Source organism: Phyllobates terribilis, unplaced genomic scaffold (assembly GCF_046119375.1).
Source record: "Phyllobates terribilis strain yellow unplaced genomic scaffold, ASM4611937v1 Scaffold_9__5_contigs__length_417890890, whole genome shotgun sequence".
NCBI lineage: Eukaryota > Metazoa > Chordata > Amphibia > Anura > Dendrobatidae > Phyllobates > Phyllobates terribilis.
In genome coordinates, this window is record NW_027362769.1 from 10,477,002 (window position 1) to 10,499,133 (window position 22,132).

At 43.3% G+C, this 22,132-nt stretch overlaps 1 protein-coding gene across 1 annotated transcript in view; it reads left to right on the forward strand.

Moving 5' to 3' along the window:
- Positions 1-22,132, forward strand: part of TRPM2 (transient receptor potential cation channel subfamily M member 2) — a 1,046,990-nt gene that overhangs the window by 15,646 nt on the left and 1,009,212 nt on the right. Inside the window, exon 3 of the mRNA XM_073646321.1 lies at positions 5,577-5,763. Within this exon, the coding sequence (XP_073502422.1) occupies positions 5,620-5,763 (144 nt within the window). The 5' untranslated portion in view covers positions 5,577-5,619. The remainder of the gene's footprint in view (positions 1-5,576; positions 5,764-22,132) is intronic.

Sequence of the window (22,132 nt, forward strand, 5' to 3'; positions counted from 1 at the left end):
GTTGGGGCTCCATCTGCTGGGTTGCATGTAGTGGAAGAGGTGTTAGAGCCCCATTATACTATCTCTACTCTGGAGAAATTGATGCCACTTTAGTGGTGTCTGCTTCAATTTTTTTGAAATGTGGAGACTACAAGTTGGGGCTCCATCTGCTGGGTTGCCTGTAGTGAAGGGGTGTCAGAGCCCCATTATACTATTTCTACTCTAGGGAAATTAATGCCACTTTAGTGATGTTTGCCCCTAATTTTTGGAAATGTTTGCACTCCAAGTTGGGTCTCCTTCATGTGTGTTGCCTGCAGCAGTAGGGCTCCCAGACCGGCAGGCCTGCACTTACTTTCAGTCAACTACTTGTGTTACTATCCTTACATTTTTCTAGCAATAGTAGTCTCCAAAACTGATATTTGTGCCACCTGAAAGTGTGGCTGAGCAGAAAAGCAGTTTGAGCTGTTGCATGAGGTATCAGGGCTCCCAGCACAGCAGGCCTATACCAGTCCCCTACCCACCTCATCTTAATTTGAACTTAAATTGCTGGCCCAGACCCTGATACCTCATGAATGGCCCATGGCTGACTGCTGCTGTGCAATTATAAAATTTGGACTGTTGGTCAATTGATGCAACTTTTCCTGGTGTCTGCCCTTAATTTGAACTCTTTTGGCAGCTTTTAGGCCCCCCTGAAGGTGGTGTCTATGTGTTTGTGTGGTTTTGCCTCCCATTGAATTCATTGGGGTTCGGATATGTTCCGTGAACTGTTCAGCGAACGCCGGGAAGTTCGCCCATCGTAACTGAACCTTGAAAGGTTCACTTATCTCTAGTGAGGGCTTACAGTCATGGACGAAAGTGTTGGCAACCTTGAAATTGTTCCAAAAAATAAAGTATTTATCCCAGAAAATTATTGCAGTTACACATGTTCTGTTATACACATGTTTATTTCCTTTGTGTGTATTGGAACAGCACAAAAAAAGAGAAAGGGGAAAAAAAGGCAAATTGGACATAATTTCACAAAAAAAAACAAAAATGGGCCGGACAAAATTGTTGGCACCCTCAACTTAATATTTGGTTGCACACGCTTTGGAATAAATAACTGCAATCAATCGCTTCCTATTACCATCAACAAGCTTCTTACAACTCTGAACTGGAATTTTGGACCACTCTTCTTTTGCAAACTGCTCCAGTGTAACGCTATTGCTGGTGCCCCTGCATGGTTCCCCTTCCCCCTCCATGAAAGGACGCTGGCATATTCACTGCCCCAGCAGTGCAAAGTGGTCTCTGGCGTGTTCCCTGCTTTCTTCCTGCTTCTGAATCCCAAAGATGTGCCTAGTGCGATCGCGCTCCCCTGCTCTTAAAGGTGCAGTGCGCACACATAGTTAAATGCCCCCAGTCAGTGGCTGGGAGGCATTTAGTATCTCAGTACACCTGAAAGATGGCTCCCAGCCGATACCTGGATTGAATCTTGTATATAAGTCTCCCTCCCCTATAGGGAGTCGCCAAAACAACAATATTCATTAGTGTGTAGTTTCTTCTACTAGTGATTTTTTAGGTCCCCTGGTCCTTGTGCAGCCGGTGCCTGGACCTGCTTCCCCGGTCCTTGTGTGTCTGGTGATTGAACGTGCCCCACTGGTCCTTGTGCGTCTGGTGTCTGACTCGTCTCCTGGTCCGTGTGCGGCCAGTGTCTGAACAAAGCAGTGCCGTGGGTTCCTAGAGCAGTGCATGCGGCACTATGAAGTTTTGGGCCATCAGTTTTCTTCCTATCGGGTCAAGGTGAAATTCCTAATGTCCTACCTAGAAGGAGATGCCCTAGCATGGCTCGACCCCCTATGGGAAAAAGGGGCTCCTATTACTTCGGACCTGCAGGCCTTCCTGGTGGCCTTCCGAAAGGTCTTTGATGAGCTAAATCCAGAATCTTGTGTGACATCTTCCCTTCCCATCTTTCCAGAGCAGACCAGACAGGAAGACAGGTGACGTGTGTGAGGAAACGTCTGGCCCTGTCCTCCCAAAGACCACCCATTCTCCAACTCATTGAGGCAGCTACACATGCAGAATCCATTAAGTTTGACTGTGTTTGGCTGGTTAATTAGAAGCCGGAACACAGTCATGAGGAGGGATTGTGTTATCACTGCGATTGTGTGGAACATCCTGACGGTCTTTGTCCTGAGAAGTGTAAAAAACTCCAAAGACTTGGGCCAGTAGGAGAGGCTGTTTTTGGCTGGAGTATTCCCTCTCCACCGGTGACAGTGATTTTATCCGTGACAAGTGTAGGCTTCGGTTAGGCCGGAAAGTTCGTGCTGCAAGCCATGAAGAGTTGATGTCAGATTCCCATTTGACAGCTTCAGAATCCACTGAGGGTGTTTTCAGGTGAAGGACGATCCCTACCAAAAGACAGTAAAGTAATTTCCAAGCAAATAGAGCTCCAGATTGAAGCAGTGTATACTGAGAAGATCGCCTTCCATATGCTGTCTGGTTCTCCCATAGCTCGCACAGAGCTGACAACTCAAGTGCCCATTCTAGTATGGAGACCCCGTGTAAGACAGTCAAGTCATAAGAGGTCTCTGGTCCCCACACTTCTAGGTCAGTCATTAGTGTCCCCATCTTCTCTGCCAGATCTGCTAGTTTGCCGACTCGCTGTGTTCAGGCGTCTTCAAAGGAAAGGAACTGAAGGTGATGTCCCCACACAGTCCTGACGATTGTTCAAATGATCTGCCCCCAGGAACCTCCCCGCCTCGTGGACTTGTCGTCTTGGACACAAGGCTGAAGATGGACCCAGAGGAGGTTCCTTCACTTTTTAGGTGGTCTGATGAAGAGAACGTCAAGGTGGTGGCATCTTCCAAGTTTCTGCAATCCACCAACCAGGCGGAGGAACTCCAGTTGGTCCTTGAATCCTCTGGGGTGGTAGCTGATTTCAACGAATGGAGAGAGACTTCCCAATGCCAGTTTCCTGGTACTACACCCGCTTCATCCTATGCTGAGGGTGGCTTGAAGGAGAGAAGCATCCTAGTCGTGAAAATAGTGAGAGATATCACTTTTCTTCTAGCGGACAGGAGAAGTTGTGGTGCTGAAGAAAAGTCGTGGGAGTCCATGTCGGCCTAGACTTTTTCTGCTGAGAGTCCTCGCAGGCTTGAAGAAGAGGGTGCTTAAATGGGGGTACTGTAAGGCTATTGCCGGCTACCCTGCGTGGTTCCCCTTCCCCCTCCATGCAGAGATGCTGGCATACTCACCACCCCAGCCACGCAAAGTTGTTCCTGGAGTGTTCCCTGCTTCCTTCGTGCTTCTTAATCCTGATGGCGCGCCCTCCCCTGCGCTTAAAAGGGCAGCGCGCACACATAGTTGAATGCCCCCAGCCAATGACTTGGAAGCATTTAGTATCTGAGTACACCTGCAAGATGGCTATCAGCCAATTACTGGGAGACATCTTGTATATAAGGCTCCCTACCCTATAGGGAGTCACCTAAGTAGCAGTATTCATTAGTGTATAGTTTCTCCTAATAGTTAGTTGTTAGGTCCCCGGGTCCTTGCGTGGCCAGTGCCCTGAACCCAAATCCCTGGTCCTGTTGCTGCCAGGGCCTGAACCTGCTCCCCCGGTCCTTGTGTGGCCTGTGCCTGAACCTGATTCCCAAGTCCTTGTGCGACAGGTGCCTGAATGTGCACCCCCGGTCCTTATGCACCCGGTGCCTGAATGTTGTCCCTGGTCTGTGTGTGGCCAGTTCATGAACCTGGTGACTGGTCTGTTTGTGGCCAGTGCCTGAACCTTGTCCCCTGGTCCGTGTGCCACTAGTGTCTGAACTGCTACAACCAGTCTCTGAATCTAGCCCTGTCTCTGACTCCATGTCAGTATCTGTCCTGCTGAGGAGTAGTCTGAACAGAGCCTGAGTCCATGTCTGTTTCAGCGAACCTGAAAGCTGCAGTACCGGGGACTGCCTAGGAGTATTACATGGTGGCTACCTACAGCCCAGCCTGTCTCCACCATCAGGAGCTCCAGTGAAAACCAGGTAGCCGCTGAGCTATGCCCCTTCCTCGGCAGGGCCGGCCCTGTGGCACAGTGTATCCACGAACCACGTCCGCCATCTGCGGGCATGACATCCAGGTCTCTCATATTTGAAGGGTGCCTTTTCCCAACAGCAATTTTAAGATCTCTACACAGGTATTCAATGGGATTTAGATCCGGGCCCTTTGCTGGCTACTACATAACTCTCCACATCGCTTTGTTTCCATCCATATCTCGGTGCTTCTTGAAGCATGTTTGGGGTCATTGTCCTGATGAACCTAAGATGCAAACCCAGTTTTCTGACACTGGTCACTACACTGCGACCCAAAATCCGTTGGAATTTCATGATGCTTGGCATACAGTCAAGGCACCCAGTGCCAGAGGTACCAAAACAACCCCAAAATATCTTTGAACCTCCACCATATTTGACTGCAAGTACTGTATTCTTTTCTTTATATGTCTCATTTCGTTTCGGTAAACAGTAGAATGATGTGCTTTACCAAAAAGCTCCTTCTTGGTCTCACATGTGCACAAGATCCTTTCCCAAAGGGATTTTGGCTTACTCACGTACATTTTGCAAACTGTAGTCTAGCTTTTTTATGTCTGTGTCAGCAGTGGGGTCCTCCTGGGTTTCCTGCCATAACGTTTTATTTCATTCAAATGTCGACAGATAGTTTGCACTGACACACCCTGAGTCGGCAGGACAGTTTGCATTTCTTTGGAACTTGATTGGGGCTGCTTATCCACCATCTAGATTATTCTACTTTGCAACCTTTTATAAATTTTTTCTCTGCCATCCACATCCAGGGAGATTAGCTACAGTGCCATGGGTTGTAAACTTCTTAATTATGTTGTGCACCGTGGATAAAGGAACATCAAGATCCCTGGAGAGGAACTTGTAACCTTGAGATTGTTGATATTTTTAAACAGTTTGGGTCCTCAAGTCCTCAGACAGTTCTCTTCTCTTTCTGTTCTCCATGCTTATTGTGACACAGACACACAATGCAAAGATTGAGTCAACTTATCCCCTTTTTATCTGGTTTCAGGTGTGATTTTCATATTGGCCACACCTGTTACTTGTCACAGGTGAATTTGAACGAGAATCACTTATTTGAACAAAGTTGTTTACCCACAATTTTGGAAAGGTGCCAACAATTTTGTCTGGCTAATTTTTGGGGTTTTGTGTGAAATGATGTCCAATTTGCCTTTTTTTCTCAGTTTTTTTTGTGTTATTCCAATACACACAAACGAATGATGTGTAATTGCAATACGTTTCTGGAAGAAATACTTCATTTTCTGGAACAATTTAAAAAGTGGCAAGATTTTCAGCCGTGACAGTATACATGCTGCACATAAGCTAAATGTAAATTAAAAATGATATAAGCAAAAGCATATTCATTAAAAATATCTACAAAATGTATTTTGTAACGTTTAGACAATTTGTTTTTTGTTCTGTTGTTGTTTTTGTGAAAAGCAAAAGCATTTGAAAATTTTTGATTTGACACTCTGGCTTTTCAACCACTTGTGCTTTATTATTCCGGTAATGTGTCATTTTGAGATCCTCATTACTGCAAATATGAATTATTATTTTGCTCTGCAGATGTAGAAAACACCACTTTCAACTTTAGAACCAAGTCTTTGTCATGTCATCTGCCGAGAGTAGCATTAGTCAAGATGAAGACAGTTTTAAGGCACAACCCAGAGGAATATCACATTTAGTATCGAACTTAAGACCAACTAACAAGCGCAAGAAAAGGACACAATATTCACCTTCTGCAAATGAACAGGTATTCATAATTTTTTTTACTTTTTTTTGCTTATTTTCTAACATTTTTGATTATTAGTTTCTAGATTACTGAATGAAAAGCCTGCATTAGATTAAATTAAAGTGCCTTTAGTACCCGATGCGTGAACAATTTAATATTAGACAACAATTAAAGAATAACAGAACTTTTGTTTTTTGCATAATTGAATGCCAAATGAAAAATGAAGAGATTTTGTAACATACTTTATTATCTGATTTAGTTGCTATCTGTTTAAAATGCTATGCTGCTGCACAGGTCTAATAACTGGATTTCATATTCTTTAGAAAATGCCTACTCTTGATGCATTTAAACACTCATATACTCTAAGAAAAAAATAGCTTGCTTAGTTTTTTAAAAGACACCTGCCGGATATCCATAACTGATTGTGTATTGGGAAAACAGATGAACATTCCCAATCATTTGGCTTCAGTGCCAACTCAACTCCCACCTGGTTAAGTTTTTTGTGATCCATTCAATGCCATTTCAGTTAGTGGAGTCCACCACCTTTTCAGAAATAATGGTGTGTGCTATTCCTTGCAATAAGATACTCAACTGCCATTACTTCTTGCAGAAATGGAGTGTCTACTTTGTGCTGCCATGTGCAGAAGCACTTATCTTTCATGCCTCACAATGTTTTGAGAGGCATTACTGCAACCAGGAACTGGTGGTGTAAACGCCACAGTATCAAATGCAGGTCACAATTGGCCTCCTTAATGCTTGCCTCCTTGGCAAGAATATTAGTAAAGATCAAGCATAGGGTTTTATCACTAGGGTGATTTTACCATTGACAACGACACCATCAGTGTACAGTATTTAAGCAAGTGTTTGGTATTGTCCACCTCCACTGCCCACAAAGCACTTAATCTTTTACATACACATGTGATATTTTTCTAGAACAATGTCTTCCAGTTGATTTATTGGATGATATAAATAATCAAACTTTGTACTCGGATGCAGGGCCAGCATTAGTGGGGACAAACTTAGCACTTGCTCAAGGCCCAGTGCACAAAGGGGACTACCTATTTCTGCAGCCCCTCAATGAAGTGACTGGAAGATGCTTAACATTATGTGGTAAAGCAACAAGCTCGGCTGTATGCAGAGGTAAACACAGGATACTGTCTCTTTAAATTTTGGGTTAGTTTATTCAGCAGGCATAAACTACCCTGGAGTCCATAAAGAAAAAACACAGCCCATTCGGCTAAAGAGACAAAACAAAATACAAAACTTACAGCACAGTCTGTATCTCGGCCAAGGTCTGGCCACTCACGATTAGGCACACACTGGTTCAGCACAGCACATGCTAGTTCCACTCTGGAGCAGGTTTCCCCAGGTACTGAACACACCTGAGTGTCAGGGCTGGCTATTTAAAGCCCAGAGCTCTCCCTGGATTGGGGATAGAGTGGATGACGTCCCACCCTGCACTTCGTCATCCACTAAAAACATTCCCTTGTAAACCTGAGCCATTAACCCTCTCTGCATTTAATATGCAGGAGAAATTTCCATGTTTTCACATCACTGAGGCGAATAGCCTCAGTGACACATATCTCCCTTCCAACACACTACCAGTGACTTTGTCACAATTACTTACAGTTTATGCTGTGTATCACCCATATTACTGGAATGTCCCTCTCAGCTTCCTGCCAGCATCACCACATCAGCTGAGAGGGAGTCCAAAGACTCACATCCACGGCAGTATGCAAACAGTACAGGGAACAATCTTTATTCCTAGAACGTATACTTTTTATTAAAAATTAGATAGATAACCATTGAATAAAAGCATGTACTTTATTATAAATTAAGAATACAGAACATATGATACCATATAAAAGGTATCATTCCCCCCTTTTATATGGCATCATGAGCTCAGTATTCTTAATTTATAATAAAGTACATGTTTTTATTCAATGGTTATCTGCCTAATTTTGAATAATATGAATAGTTTTTTTTTACCAACATCTTTTTTATTTCCTTCGATATAGGTTGAACAATCTTTATTCCTGCCTGTGCCATGTTCCCACCCTTTTCTTATTGTCTGATCCCCTCCACAAGTGTGTTTGTATGTATATATATATATATATATATATATATATATATTAGAGATGAGTGGATCTTTTGAAATTCGGTTTCGCTCACTTTGCCAAACTTTCCCCAAAAAATAGATTTGCGGTGAATAATTTTCCACGGATGTTAATACTGGAATGCTTAGAATTGCTCGGAAAATACCGTTGAAGGAGAAGAGAACGAGAACCAAGCTAACGATAAGAGCTTACACTTTACAAGCAAGAAAGAAATAGAGGGCTCCAGTGACCATAATAGCTTATATTCTACAGCAGAGAAAGAACCCTGTTGACCATAAGAGCTTACACTCTATAAAAGAGAGAGGAAGGATCTCACTGATCATAAGAACTTAAACTTTACAGGAGAGAGAGAACCCCACTGACCATAAGAGCTTACACTCTATAGGAGAAACAGACAAAGAACCCCACTGACCTTAAAGGGGTTGTCCATTACTTTATATTCCCCCCCATGTATTCCCCCGGGGCCCCTAAGACTTCTTGTAAATACCTTCTGTTGCTGATAATGCCTGTGAGCGGCGCTATCGGTGGCCGCTCACAGGCATCACGTGACCCTGCGCTGACGTCACGACAAGTGAGGAGTGACTCAGCGCTGGGAGGCCTGTGCTGCAACACAAAATAATGTTAGCCCACTCTCAATGCTTCATCAGTGTGAGAAATGGTTTCAGGCAAATTTTTTTGTTAACCGCGAAACGAAACTCAAAATGTTTGAATTCACGTCAAAATGCAAATTTCAGAAAATTCGACTTGAACTTGATCCTCCGCCAGTCGGTCCTCTCATCTCTAATATACTGTATATGCAGTGTTCAGTATAAATGAGTAAACCCTCTTTGAAAAGTAAGTTTTTATTCAATATCTCACTGAACATAAGAACAATTTCTAAAATGTTGACAAGAATGCGTTAAATAGAATTATTTTTAACCCATAACATGAAAGTATTTTAATAATATAATTTCAAAATTACAAAATCATCAGTTTTACTCAAATTTCTGGATGCAAAAATGAATACACCCCATATCTAAATGACTACAACTAGTATTTTGTATAATCTCTGTTACTATTAATCAGCTCAGTGAGTGATTGTTTTGCTGTCTTATGGAAACTGGGTCATGCTGAGTTGTCAGTGTTTTGATTGACAGCTCGGCTGTCCAATCATGTAATGGGTGTGCTGAGCTGTCGGTGCTTTGATTGACAGCTTGGCTGTCCAATCTGAGTCTGAGAGGTGCAGGATTTTCTCCAGGTGTTCTCTGTTCTAAAGATTGCCCAAGCTATTTAACTGAGCTGTTTTTCTCTGATCCCTACCAGACATAGTTTGTGCTTCCTAATGAGTGGTTGCCTGATTCTGTTGTTCTGAGTTCAGATCTTCCGCTGCCTGACCCTTGGACCATGTTCTAACTATCCCTTTGTCTTGTCCTTTTGCTTTGATTCGCTATCTCCTGGTATTTTGACCCCAGACTATGACCTGACTTATGCTTTTATCTTTTCCCTTGGTATTCTACTTCCTCTCTTGGTACTGACCCTGGAACATCTGATTTCTCTGCCTCATAGTCTGTCCATGAGTAGTGACTAGAATCTGGCCATATATTTTTTTTTTCCTCACCAGTGGACCTAGTTCGTACACTCTGTAACCAGGTGACTAATCTGACCCAGATGGTTCAGGATCTGGGCAGGGATCACCAGAGGCTAGAATCATTACAGTCTCAGGTTCAGTTTAGTACACTTGATTCTTCCCTAAGCTCTCCGCTATCAAAAGTTGTATTGTCTTCTGGACCCACTCATGCTCAGTTGACCACCTCTGAACCAGTTGAGGCACTTCCTGACAGATTTTCGGGGCGAGAGATCAGTTTAGGGTATTCAGGAAGAGCTGTAACTTTTTTTTTTTTACACTATGACCCCGATCTTCTGGGGATGAGTCCCAGTGGGTGGGTATAATCATGTCTGTATGAGCGATGGGGTTTCAGACATTCTTCCCGAGTCTGTTTCTTAGCTGAGACGGAACCAATGGAGGTTGGAGCAACTGGATGTTGGAGCAGTCAGCTCTCGGACCGTGAAGAGGAAATTTCGGTGTGATCTTGGACTCTGTCTCGACTGTGGTCATGCTGGGCATCATCTTAACCCCTTAATAACATCTGACGTACTAATACGCGTCTGTGCCCTGGGACCTAAGAGCCAGACCCGTATTAGTACGTCATCGCGATCGCGCGCGCACACAGGCTGTGCGGGCGCGATCGCCGCCGGGTATCAGCTGATTGTCACAGCTGACACCCGGTACTATGTGCAGGGAGCGGTCCTGCACCGCTCCCAGCACATTAACCCCTGCGATGCTGCGATCGAAGTCGATCAAGGCATTAAGGGGGCAAGGGGAGGTGATCGCCGATACTCACCTCCTCTTCCGGCTTCCAGCGAAGTCTGCAAAGGCTTCCCGGGTGTTGCCATGACGACCCGATGTCGTCATGACAACATCCGGGTCACTAGACAGCAGGAAGATTGTTTGGATCATGCGCAGTGCATCTCCAAACAATCTTCACACTGTGCACCGCTGATAGCCTGCATGGCATAGGGATGGTGCTGCATTCCTGTGCCATGCAGGCGATCAGAGAAAAAAAAGTGAAAGTCCCAGAGTGGGACAAAGTAATAAAGTGTATAAACTGTCTGAAAGTGGAAAAAAAAAAAAAAAAATTGCAAAAATATAAAAAAATAAATAAAAAAAATAATCCACCAAAAATAAAAATATAATGTACCCATCAATAAATATTATTATAAAAAAAAACAAAAAAAACAATAAAAGTACACATATTTGGTATCGCCGCATCCGGAACAACCTGACCTATAAAACTGTCCCACTAGTTAACCCCTTCAGTGAACACGGAAAAAAAAAAAAAAACGAAGCAAAAAACAATGCTTTATCACCATACCGCCAAACAAAAAGTGGAATAACACGCGATCAAAAAGACGCATATAAATAAAAATGGTACCACTGAAAACGTCATCTCGTCCCGCAAAAAACAAGCTGCCATACAGCTCCATCAGACGAAAAATAAAAAAGTTATAGCTCTCAGAATAAAGCGATGCTAAAAAATATTTTTTTCTATAAAATAGCTTTTATTGTGTATAAGCGCCAAAACATAGAAAAATGATACAAATGTGGTACCGCTGTAAACGTACTGACCCGAAGAATAAAGCTACCTTATCAATTTTACCACACGTGGAATAGAATAAAAAAAAAAAAAAAAAACAATTCCTGAATTGTTGGTTTTTGTTTATTCTGCCTCCCAAAAATCGGAACAGAAAGCGATCAAAAAATGTCACGTGCCTGAAAATGGCACCAATAACAACGTCAAGTCATCCCGCAAAAAACGAGCCATCACATGACTGTCTGCCAAAATCTGGAAAAATTATAGCTCTCAAAATATGGCGATGCAAAAACTAGATTTTACAAAAAATGCGTCTTTTAGTGTGTGACAGCTGTCAGTCATAAAAACCCCATATGATTCTGGCATTGCTGTAATCACACCGACCTGAAGAATAAAGTCGTCTAATCACTTATACCGCACAAGGAACGGTGTCAAAAATAAACTCTTGGGTTAGGATTGGGCTAGGGTTAGGGCTGGGTTTGGGGCTAGGGTTGTGCTGGGGCTAGGGTTGTGCTGGGGCTAGGGTTGTGCTGGGGCTAGGGTTGTGCTAGAGCTAGGGTTGTGCTATGGTTAGGGTTGTGCTAGGGTTAGGGCTGGGGTTGGGATTTTTTTCAAAAGTAAGAAAAAAAGATGACGATATGGCGACTAGTGTTGAGCGCAAGTGCTCGCTACTTGAGTTTGCATCAGGTGCTCTGGTATGCATTGAGTATCATGGGTACATGGGTATTTGAGTGACATGCTCGAGTCTCTGCCCCATATGCTTCGCGGCCAAAAAAACTTTGCGGGGATTGCCTGCCATGCACGAGCGATCCCCGCATGTTTTTTTTTGGGTGTCTAATAACCGTGAAACATGCGGAGCAGGGACTCGAGCATGTCACTCGAGCACACGCTGTACATGGTGCATACCTGAGTACCCGATGCAAACTCAAGTAGCGAGCACTTGCGCTCAAGACTAATGACAACTTATTCAATATGATGACCTAATGTAAACAAATTCTGTGCCGTGCCTCTGGGTTCAAAATGTTCACTATACACCTTAATAAAATCCTTGAGGGGTATAGTTTCCAAAATGGGGACACTTGTGGGGGAGCTCCACTGTTTAGGCACATCACGGGCTCTCCAAATGCGACATGGTGTCCGCTAACGAATTAAATGGAAAATCGGCTCAAATTGTTAGCGGACGCCATGTTGCGTTTGGAGAGCCCCTGTGTGCCCAAACATTGGAGCTCCCCCACAAGTGACCCCATTTTGGAAACTAGACCCCCCAAGGCACCTATCTAGATGCATAGTGAGCACTTGGAACCCCCAGGTGCTTCACAAATTGATTCGTAAAAATGAAAAAGTGAAAAAAAAAACACTTTTTCATTTTTATGAATCAATTTGTGAAGCACCTGGGGTTCCAAGTGCTCACTATGAATCTAGATAGGTGCCTTGGGGGGTCTAGTTTCCAAAATGGGGTCACTTGTGGGGGAGCTCCAATGTTTGGGAACACAGGGACTCTCCAAATGCAACATGATATCTGCTAACAATTTGAGCCGACATTTTGTTAGCGGATATCATGTTGCATTTGGAGAGTCCCTGTGTGTCCAAACATTGGAGCTCCCCCACAAGTGACCCCATTTTGGAAACTAGACCCCCCAAGGCACCTATCTAGATTCATAGTGAGCACTTGGAACCCCAGGTGCTTCACAAATTGATTCATAAAAGTGAAAAAGTGTTTTTTTTTTCACTTTTTCATTTTTACGAATCAATTTGTGAAGCACCTGGGGGTTCCAAGTGCTCACTATGCATCTAGATAGGTGCCTTGGGGGGGTCTAGTTTCCAAAATGGGGTCACTTGTGGGGGAGCTCTAAAGTTTGGGCACACAGGGGCTCTCCAAACGCAACATGGTGTCCGCTAACAATTTGAGCCAACATTTTGTTAGCGGATATCATGTTGCATTTGGAGAGTCCCTGTGTGCCCAAACATTGGAGCTCCCCCACAAGTGACCCCATTTTGGAAACTAGACCCCCCAAGGCACCTATCTAGATTCATAGTGAGCACTTGGAACCCCAGGTGCTTCACAAATTGATTCATAAAAATGAAAAAGTGTTTTTTTTTCACTTTTTCATTTTTACAAATCAATTTGTGAAGCACCTGGGGGTTCCAAGTGCTCACTATGCATCTAGAAAGGTGCCTTGGGGGGTCTAGTTTCCAAAATGGGGTCACTTGTGGGGGAGCTCCAAAGTTTGGGCACAGAGGGGCTCTCCAAACGCAACGTGGTGTCCGCTAACAATTTGAGCCGATTTTCCATTCAATTTGTTAGCGGATACCATGTTGCATTTGGAGAGTCCCTGTGTGCCCAAACATTGGAGCTCCCCCACAAGTGACCCCATTTTGGAAACTAGACCCCCCAAGGCACCTATCTAGATGCATAGTGAGCACTTGGAACCCCAGGTGCTTCACAAATTGATTCATAAAAATGAAAAAGTGTTTTTTTTTTCACTTTTTCATTTTTACGAATCAATTTGTGAAGCACCTGGGGGTTCCAAGTGCTTACTATGCATCTAGAAAGGTGCCTTGGGGGGTCTAGTTTCCAAAATGGGGTCACTTGTGGGGGAGCTCCAAAGTTTGGGCACAGAGGGGCTCTCCAAACGCAACGTGGTGTCCGCTAACAATTTGAGCCGATTTTCCATTCAATTTGTTAGCGGATACCATGTTGCATTTGGAGAGTCCCTGTGTGCCCAAACATTGGAGCTCCCCCACAAGTGACCCCATTTTGGAAACTAGACCCCCCAAGGCACCTATCTAGATGCATAGTGAGCACTTGGAACCCCAGGTGTTTCACAAATTGATTCGTAAAAATGAAAAAGTGAAAAAAAGTATTGCAGTATTGAACGTGGAACTATGTTTTCAGAGCCTGTGGTTATCTGCACTTGCTTTCTCAGACTATGGTTCTGCCGCAAACTTTATTGATTCTGGACTGGTTCTTAAATTAGGATTAGGGACAGTTAGATTGGAAAGACCCATTCAGATTGTCGCCATTGACAAAACACTGTTAGTCAGAACTTTGTCCATCTGGTAACGGTGGAATTCACACTAAGAGTGGGAACTCTTCACTCTGAGTCCATCTCTTATGTCTTGGATAATTTACCTGCTTGATTAGTGTTGGGGTTTCCATGGCTGCATATACATAATCCTGTTATTGATTGGTGTCAGAAGGATATTGTTAAGTGGAGACCCAAGTGCCATAAGAAATGTCTTTGTTCTGTACAAATTTGCTCCGCTAGTCTTGAGGGTTTGCCGGCGTACCTGAAAGACTTCGGAGATGTGGGCTTGGAAAAAGAGGCAGAAATACTACCTCCTCAATGTCCTTATGATTGTGATATTGATCTTATTCCTAACGCCAAATTGCTAAAGCTCGCCTGTACAATTTGTCAGGACCTGAATGGACCGCTATGAAAGAATATGTAAACGAATGTTTACGGAAGGGTCATATCCATCCTCCTTCCTTGCCTTTAGCCTCTGGTTTCTTCTTTGTAAAAAAAAAAACATGGGGGGGCTCCACCCTTGCCTTGATTTCCATGAACTAAACAAAATTACGGTTAAAAATAGTTATCCATTTCCACTCATCTCTGACCTATATAATCAGCCAACTGGGGCTAAATGGTTTTCTAAACTTGATAGAGGGGGGTTAAAATCTCATACGCATCCGGGAGGGTGATGAGTGGGAGACAGCGTTTTTAACTTCTGTGGGTATATTTGAAAATCTGGTCATGCCTTTTGGTTTAACCAATGCACCAGCTATCTTTAAGAACTTTATGAATTACATATTTTCTGATATTATTGGAAAGTTTATTGTGGTATACCTTGATGTCATTCTAATTTATTCGTCTGACGTGAGTTCACATTGTGAGCATGTTTTACAAAAACTCGGGGAAAATTCTTTGCTTGCCAAATTAAAAAAGTGTGCATTTTCTGTTCAAAAACTATTGTTTCTGGGGTTCATTGTATCTGCTGAAGGGTTTAAAATGGATCCTGGGAAGGTGCAGGCTATAATTGATTAGGTTCAACCTCGCGACCTTAAAGCACTACATCATTTTTTAGGATTCACCAATTACTTATATAGCAGGGTGTGTACTTGTATTAAAACCTCACTTTAACTTATTACTATAAAAAAATTCACCACCAAAAACATAACAATTTTTAAAAACACTGGCATCACTCAAATATTATTAAAAATAGAGAGCGCTCAATTAAGGCATATAGTTAGCGAATAAAGGCCATTTAACTTCTATTGACAGTGATCAATCTCTCACCATGTTTAGAGTCAAAGATTATTCATGCTGTACGTATTTGGAATATTGCTAGACAGATGTATATCATTAATATAAATAGAAAAATTGGAACGATCTCACCAATTTCCTGTGGTGGATGGTGTCCTTGTTAGGGATCGTATCCACACAAAAATAGTCCTTTCTGCAGTTGGCCTTCTGGTGAGTAAAGTGAGGGAGTTGTGGACCTGGCCCTAGAGTGCCCTAATTAGCACCAGTCTGCTCTAGGTCCCCAGTACTTCTGCCCTTACAAGGCCAGTCCACAGTTTGCCATGTTATGCATATTGCCCTGTATAGCCCTGACTTTCCTCCCAACGTGTTTCTTCTTCAATGGGTCATCAGGGGATGTAAAGTGCACATAAATAGAAGTATTATGAGCTGGGCTTCTTTCACTAGCTGTATGCTTTAGATGAGTGGCCCTGGGTTCAATTAATGAGCTACTTAAATACCTTATTTTAGGGTCATGATCCATCTATCCCAGTCATTTTTGTGGGGAAGGTTGTATTTCCGTGTCATCCCATATCGCACTGACAGGCACTCTGAGATTCTTGCTGGTATAGCGGTGGGACGCACAGCTTCCTTCTGCTCTCTCAGGATATGCCCCCCATTGCTTTAGCCCCTCCCCTATCATCGCTACTGTCCCCGATCTTATTACCTACTTATCTATATCTTTAGTCCCTCCCTAGGCCGTTGCTCATATCTCGTCATTCTGAAATGCACACCCCTCATAGCCCCATGTGATACCACTTGTCGGGATGTTCCGGGACATGTGACTGCTCACGTGGTTTACACTAAGTTACGCCAATTGGGGCATGTTATATAAGTCATTTAATCTTGTGGTACTTATCGGAGTTTTGATCTAGTGTGGGGTATGCCATCCCGTATATGTACTGTACTAAATATCCAATTTATGCTTGTTGTGATTCGCCAATTACTATAGAAAATGTATTGGGGGTAGTGTTGAGCAATACCTTCCGATATCGGGAAATATCGGATCGGATTGGATCGGACCGATATCGATACTTGCGCTCTGCAGTGTCTCTGAAGGATGACAAGCTGGATGGCAGCGCTCAGCTGCGATCCAGACTGTCATCTCAATGCCATCCCAGCGTGGAAGAATTCTCCTGCTCAAGCGCTGAGCGCAGGAGAATTCTCCCACGCTGTCATTGACATGCATGAGGTGAGCTGAGTTCATTGGACATGAACTCGGCTCATCTGGATGCCGTCACAGCCAGACACTGAGGAGCGCAAGCATGCCTGCGCTTCTCAGTGTCTGTGGCATGGCAAGCTGGATGGCAGCTTTCGGCTGCGATCCAGCCTGTCATGTGAATGTAGCAGAGCTGAAGCTGTCCTGGGAACCATGGAAAGGTAAGGATGAGGTTGCTTTATTATTTTACTTTTATTGCAGGAGATCGTTGGCTTCAGCTGGAATGGGCGTGATGGTAAGTATGGTTTAATTTAGAACAATAAAGAATTGTGTGTTTATTTTAATTAAAGGACTTTATTCTGGGTGTTTTTTTTTTTTTTTTAACTTTGACTATGGGGTTAGTAATGGGGGTGTCTTATAGACGCCTCTACATTACTAACCTGGGCTTGATGTCAGCTTGCATTATAAGCTGACATCGACCCCAGCCCTATTACCCTACTGCCACTGCTACAGGGCAGTGGGAAGAGCGAGGCTAAGTGCCAGAATTGGCGCATCCTCTGGATGCGCCATTTCTGGGGCGGCTGACGGCTGGTGTTTCTAGCCTGGGAGGGGGCCAATATTCATGGCATCCTTCCTGGGCTATTAATATCAGCCCCCAGCTGTCTGCCTAGCCTTTGCTAGCTATTAAAATAGGGGGGACCCCACTTCATTTTTTTTGGGGTCCCCCATTTTAATAGCTAGTAAAGGCTAGGTATTCAGCTGGGGGCTGATATTAGTAGCCTGGGAAGCTCCGTGGGTATTACCCCCTTCCCAGGCTTCAAATATCTGCCCCAGCCGTCTGCTTAACCTCCGCTAGAGACTAAAATTACGGGGAACCCCACACCAATTTTTTTTTAAATAAATCCTTTATTTTAACACTAAATGACAAGTACAGTAATCAACACTATCACTGTACTTATTATATATGTGACTGACATGTTTCTATCTATCTAATCTATGTGTGATGCTCTATTCTTTCTATTCTAAATTGTCGGGTACCGGTGTATGCCGCTGATGAATTGCCGGCCGGCTTTTTTAAAGAGACAGTGCATGAAAACACTATTATTTTTTTTAATAAATCCTTTAACACTAAATGACAAGTACAGTAAGCTGAGCGCTGCCATCCAGCTTGTCATCCTTCAGAGACACTGCAGAGTGCAGGCATTATGGGAACTTCTGATTCCGGTATTCGATATTCTAAAAGTATCGGAACTCGGTATCGGAACTCCGATACCGCGAATATCGGTCGATGCCCGATATTTCAGTATCGGAATGCTCAACACTAATTAGGGTTTTTTCGCAGATCATTAAACCTCTAACAGATCTCACACGTAATGGGGTGGATCTTAAGATTTGGTCGTCGGATGTCATTGGGGCATTTAATAAACTAAAAGAGTGCTTCATGTCTTCTCCAGTTTTGAATCAACCTGATTTTCAGAAACCATTTATCATAGAGGTAGATGCCTCAGAGGTTGGGATGGGGGCTGTTTTGTCTCATGGTCCCAAAACACTGACTAACTTACGGCCATGTGCATTTTTTTCTAGGAAATTTTCATCTGCTGAGAGAAATGATAATGTTGGAAATCACGAGCTGCTTGCTGTTAAGTTAGCTTTTGAAAAATGAAGGCATTTTTTGGAGGGAGCTATTCATCAGGTCATGGTTGTGACGGATCATAAAAATTTTGCTTATATTGAATCTGCTAAATGTTTAACCTCAAGACAGGCCAGGTGGTCTATATTTTTTTCTAGATTAAATTTTTCCATCAAGTTTAGGCCAGGGTCTAAGAATGTTAGGGTTGATGCTTTGTCACGAACGCAGCCTTGATTTAGATTCTCCTCCACAACATCCTTCCTTCATTTTTTCTCAGGGTATAGTAATTTCTATGATGTCCTTGGAATTGGAGGCTGAGATTCACGAAGAGTCGTTGGCTCCTTCCGCTACTCCTGGGTCTAAATTGTTTGTACCTGTGTATCTATGATTATGTCTGTTGTAAGAGTTTCATGACTCCATCTTGAGTTGTCACCCCAGGGTCACTGCTACGCAGAAAGCTCTATGTAGACTCTTTTGGTGGCCATCCATGCTTAACGATATAAAGTGTCTTGTATCCGCTTGTGAGGTTTGCACGCGAGATAAAATTTGTCATAACTGGCTGGCCAGGAAATTGGCTCCATTGCCTATTCCAGAAAGACTGTGGACTCATTTGTCCATGGATTTCATTACTGATTTGTCTTTGTCTTGTGGGAAAACCATTACTTGGGTGATAGTTGACCGTTTTCAGTAAACAAGCTCACTTTGTTCCGTTATCGGGGTTACCTAATACAGAAATACTTTCCAGGTTATCAGTCATGTGCTGAGATTGCATGACATTCTCTTAAACACTGTATCCAATAGTGGGGTGAAGTTTGTCTCCAAATTGTGGAGAGCGTTTTGTAAGAAATTGGAGCTTGACTTGTCGTTTTCCTCTGCTTACTATCCTGAAACCAACGGTCAGACAGAAAGGACAAATCAATCTTTGGAACAAATTCTAAGGCATTTCGTTGTGGCTTAGTAGGAGGACTGGTCCTCATTCTTACCTCTTGCTGAGTTTGCCTTTAACAGTTGGGTTAACCAGTCTACTGGAACCTTGCCTTTTTTTGTAATTATGGCTTTCATCCTCAGTTTGGTGAATTCTCAAGAATGAGTTCTGGTTGTCCTGAAGTAGAGGTTGCCATACAAAAACTTGGGGATGTCTGGAGGGAGGTTCAGAAGAATATTTGGGTGCCTCATCAATGCCAGAAACAGAAGGCTCATAGGAAACATTCAGGGGGCCCCATATTCAAGGTTGGTGAAAAAGTCTGGGTATCATCCAAAAATATTAAATTGAAAGTGCCATCAGTGAGGTTGGGTCCTATGTTTATTGATCCATATGAGCTTTTAGATGTAGTTAACCCGGTGGCTTTCAGATTAAAACTCCATCTTTTCGCATTCCAAATGCATTCCTTAAAAATGTTTTGTTTCCTTCGTCTCCACCTCTGTGACAGTTTGAAGTTTGAAGTGCAAAGACTGTTGATTTTCGGAAAGTTCATAATTCCCTCCAGTACCTCTTTCATTGGAGAGGTTACAAACCAGAGGAGAGATCCTGGGTCCCTGCTTGAACTGTAAATGCATATAGTCTGGTCAGGGCCTTTCATTGCAGATTTCTTGGGAAACCTGGGGATCCGGTGCCCCCCCTCCATAAAAGAGAGGGTACTGTCACAATTCCTTCAATAAGTGAGTGATTGTTTTGCTGTCCTATAGAAACTGGGTCATGCTGAGTTGTCAGTGTTTTGATTGACAACTCAGCTGCCAAGTCCATCCTTGGCTGTTTGTTTGACATTTCAGCTATCCAATCTGGGACTGGGAGATGCGGACTTTCTCCAGGTGTTCTCTGTTCTGGAGATTGCCCAAGTTATTTAGCTGAGCTGTTTGCCTCTGATTCCTGCCAGATGCAGTTTGTGCTTCTTGGTGAGTGTTTGCCTGATTCCGTTGTTCTGAGTTCTAATCTTCCGCTGCCCGACATTTGAACTGTGTTCTGACTATCCCTTTGTCTTATCCTTTTGCTTTGATCCGCTATCTTCTGGTATTTTGACCCCGGACCGTGACCTAACTTACGCCTTTGTCTTTTCCCTAGGTTTTTTATGTGCTCTCTTGGTACTGTCCCTGAAATGTCTGACTCTTCTGCCTCACGATCTGTCTGTGAGTAGTGACTAGCATCAAAACCTATATGATTTTTAACAACATCACCAAGACTTCTCGGCATGGAATTAACATATTGCAACATCTATCTTTTTCCATTCTTCAAGAATGACCTCTTTTAAAGCCTGGATGCTGGATGGAGAGTGATGTTCAACTTGTCTCTTCAGAACTCCCCATAGGTGTTCAATTGGGTTCAGATCAGGAGAAATAGTTGGCCACTGAATCACTTTCACCCTGTTCTTCTTCAGAAATGGAACAGATGTGAGTTACTGATCATTATCCTGTATGAAACATGCATGTCTACCAAGAGTACAGGGTGATAGTAGCATTGTCTCTTTCAATACAGAGCTGTACATCTACATCTGTGAATTCATGATGCCAATGAAATGTAGCTTCCCAACACAAACAACACTCATGCAACCCCATATACGGACACTCCGACCACCATGTTTTAATGTAGGCACCGAGAATTAATTTGTCTACTAATAGAAAATTTACAGTGGTTGCGAAAGTATTCACACACCCCCCCTCTCTTGGCATTTTTCATATTTTGCTACGTCACAACCTGGAATTTCACTGTTTTTTTTTAGGGTTTGCAACATTTTATGTAAAGAGCATGCCTACAACTGTGAACATTTGATTTTCTTTTTATTGTGATGCAAATAACAAATAGGACAGAATAACTGAAAACTTCAGTGTGCATAACTATTCACCCCCCTAAAGTCAATACTTTGTATTGCCTCATTTTGTGGCAATTACAGCTGCAAGTTGCTTTGGATAAATCTTTATGAGCTTTCCACATCTTGCCATTGGGATTTTTGCTCATTTCTCAAGGCAAAACTGCTACATCCCCTTCAAGTTGGATGGTTTTCTCTGGTGAACAGTAGTGATGAGTGAGTGTATTCATTACTATTCGCATGGATAGTACGGTATTCGCGTTACTCGCTATATTGCGAGTATTTGTGTACTCGTCTCGCTATATTCGGATGTCCGGCCCTGCAGTTTTGGCGCCTCCTTTGCAGCCACTAAACATGCTTGGCTTCTTAACCAATCACAGTAATGCCGCAGACATCTTGGTTGTGGCATTACTGTGATTGGCTGGCCACCCAGTGTCATAGGGTCTATTTAAGCCCTGCCACCACCATTTTGTGCACATTGCGTCTGGATCCTGCGTTCTACATGCATAGTGAGAGATTGCTGATGTGCTAGGGAGAGTGTTTAGGTCTCTTGATAAAACAAAAGCCATTTTAAGGGATACCTGCAGTGTATACTAGTTTAGTGTAGAGTAGGGAGGGAGAGATACTCGAGCAGGGACAGTTTAAAGGAGCTGCTCACTAGGTCCATAATACCACCAAAAAATAGCTCTTTTCAGAGCCGAAGACGCACCATAAAGTCAGAGTACAGGGAGGGAGAGATTGTGTATTAGGTAGGGAGAGGTTAAAGTTTTCTTCCAGTGTCCATCTTAAAACAGCTCTTGTCAGAGGCAAAGCAATATTTTTCCAGCACACAGAGTAGTAGCATTTTTTGCTGCCTTTTTTTTTAAAAGCCTGGCTTTTAAGAGCCTGGCTTCTGCTGTCCACATTTGTCCACTTAAAAAGGCGGTTAGTGCCCAACGCAAAGCAGCAGTCCAAACATTTCCTACTGCCTGCAACAAAGCACGCACCAGCCCATTTTCCCCGCTGTTTTTGGGGTGACAGCCTTTCTTTTGTCCACATTAGTGAACTTAAAAAAGCTTTTAGTGCCCTACACAAAGCAGTAGTCCAAACATTTCCTACTGCCTGCTACCTAGCACGCACCAGGCCATTTTACCCACTATTTTGGAAGCCACCATCCCAAGGGCTGTAGTAGGAATACTGTCCTGGTTTGTCCATTGCACAATGTGCATAGGGTTTGTAAAAATTAGCCCTATGGGCTGAGTCATGGTTGAC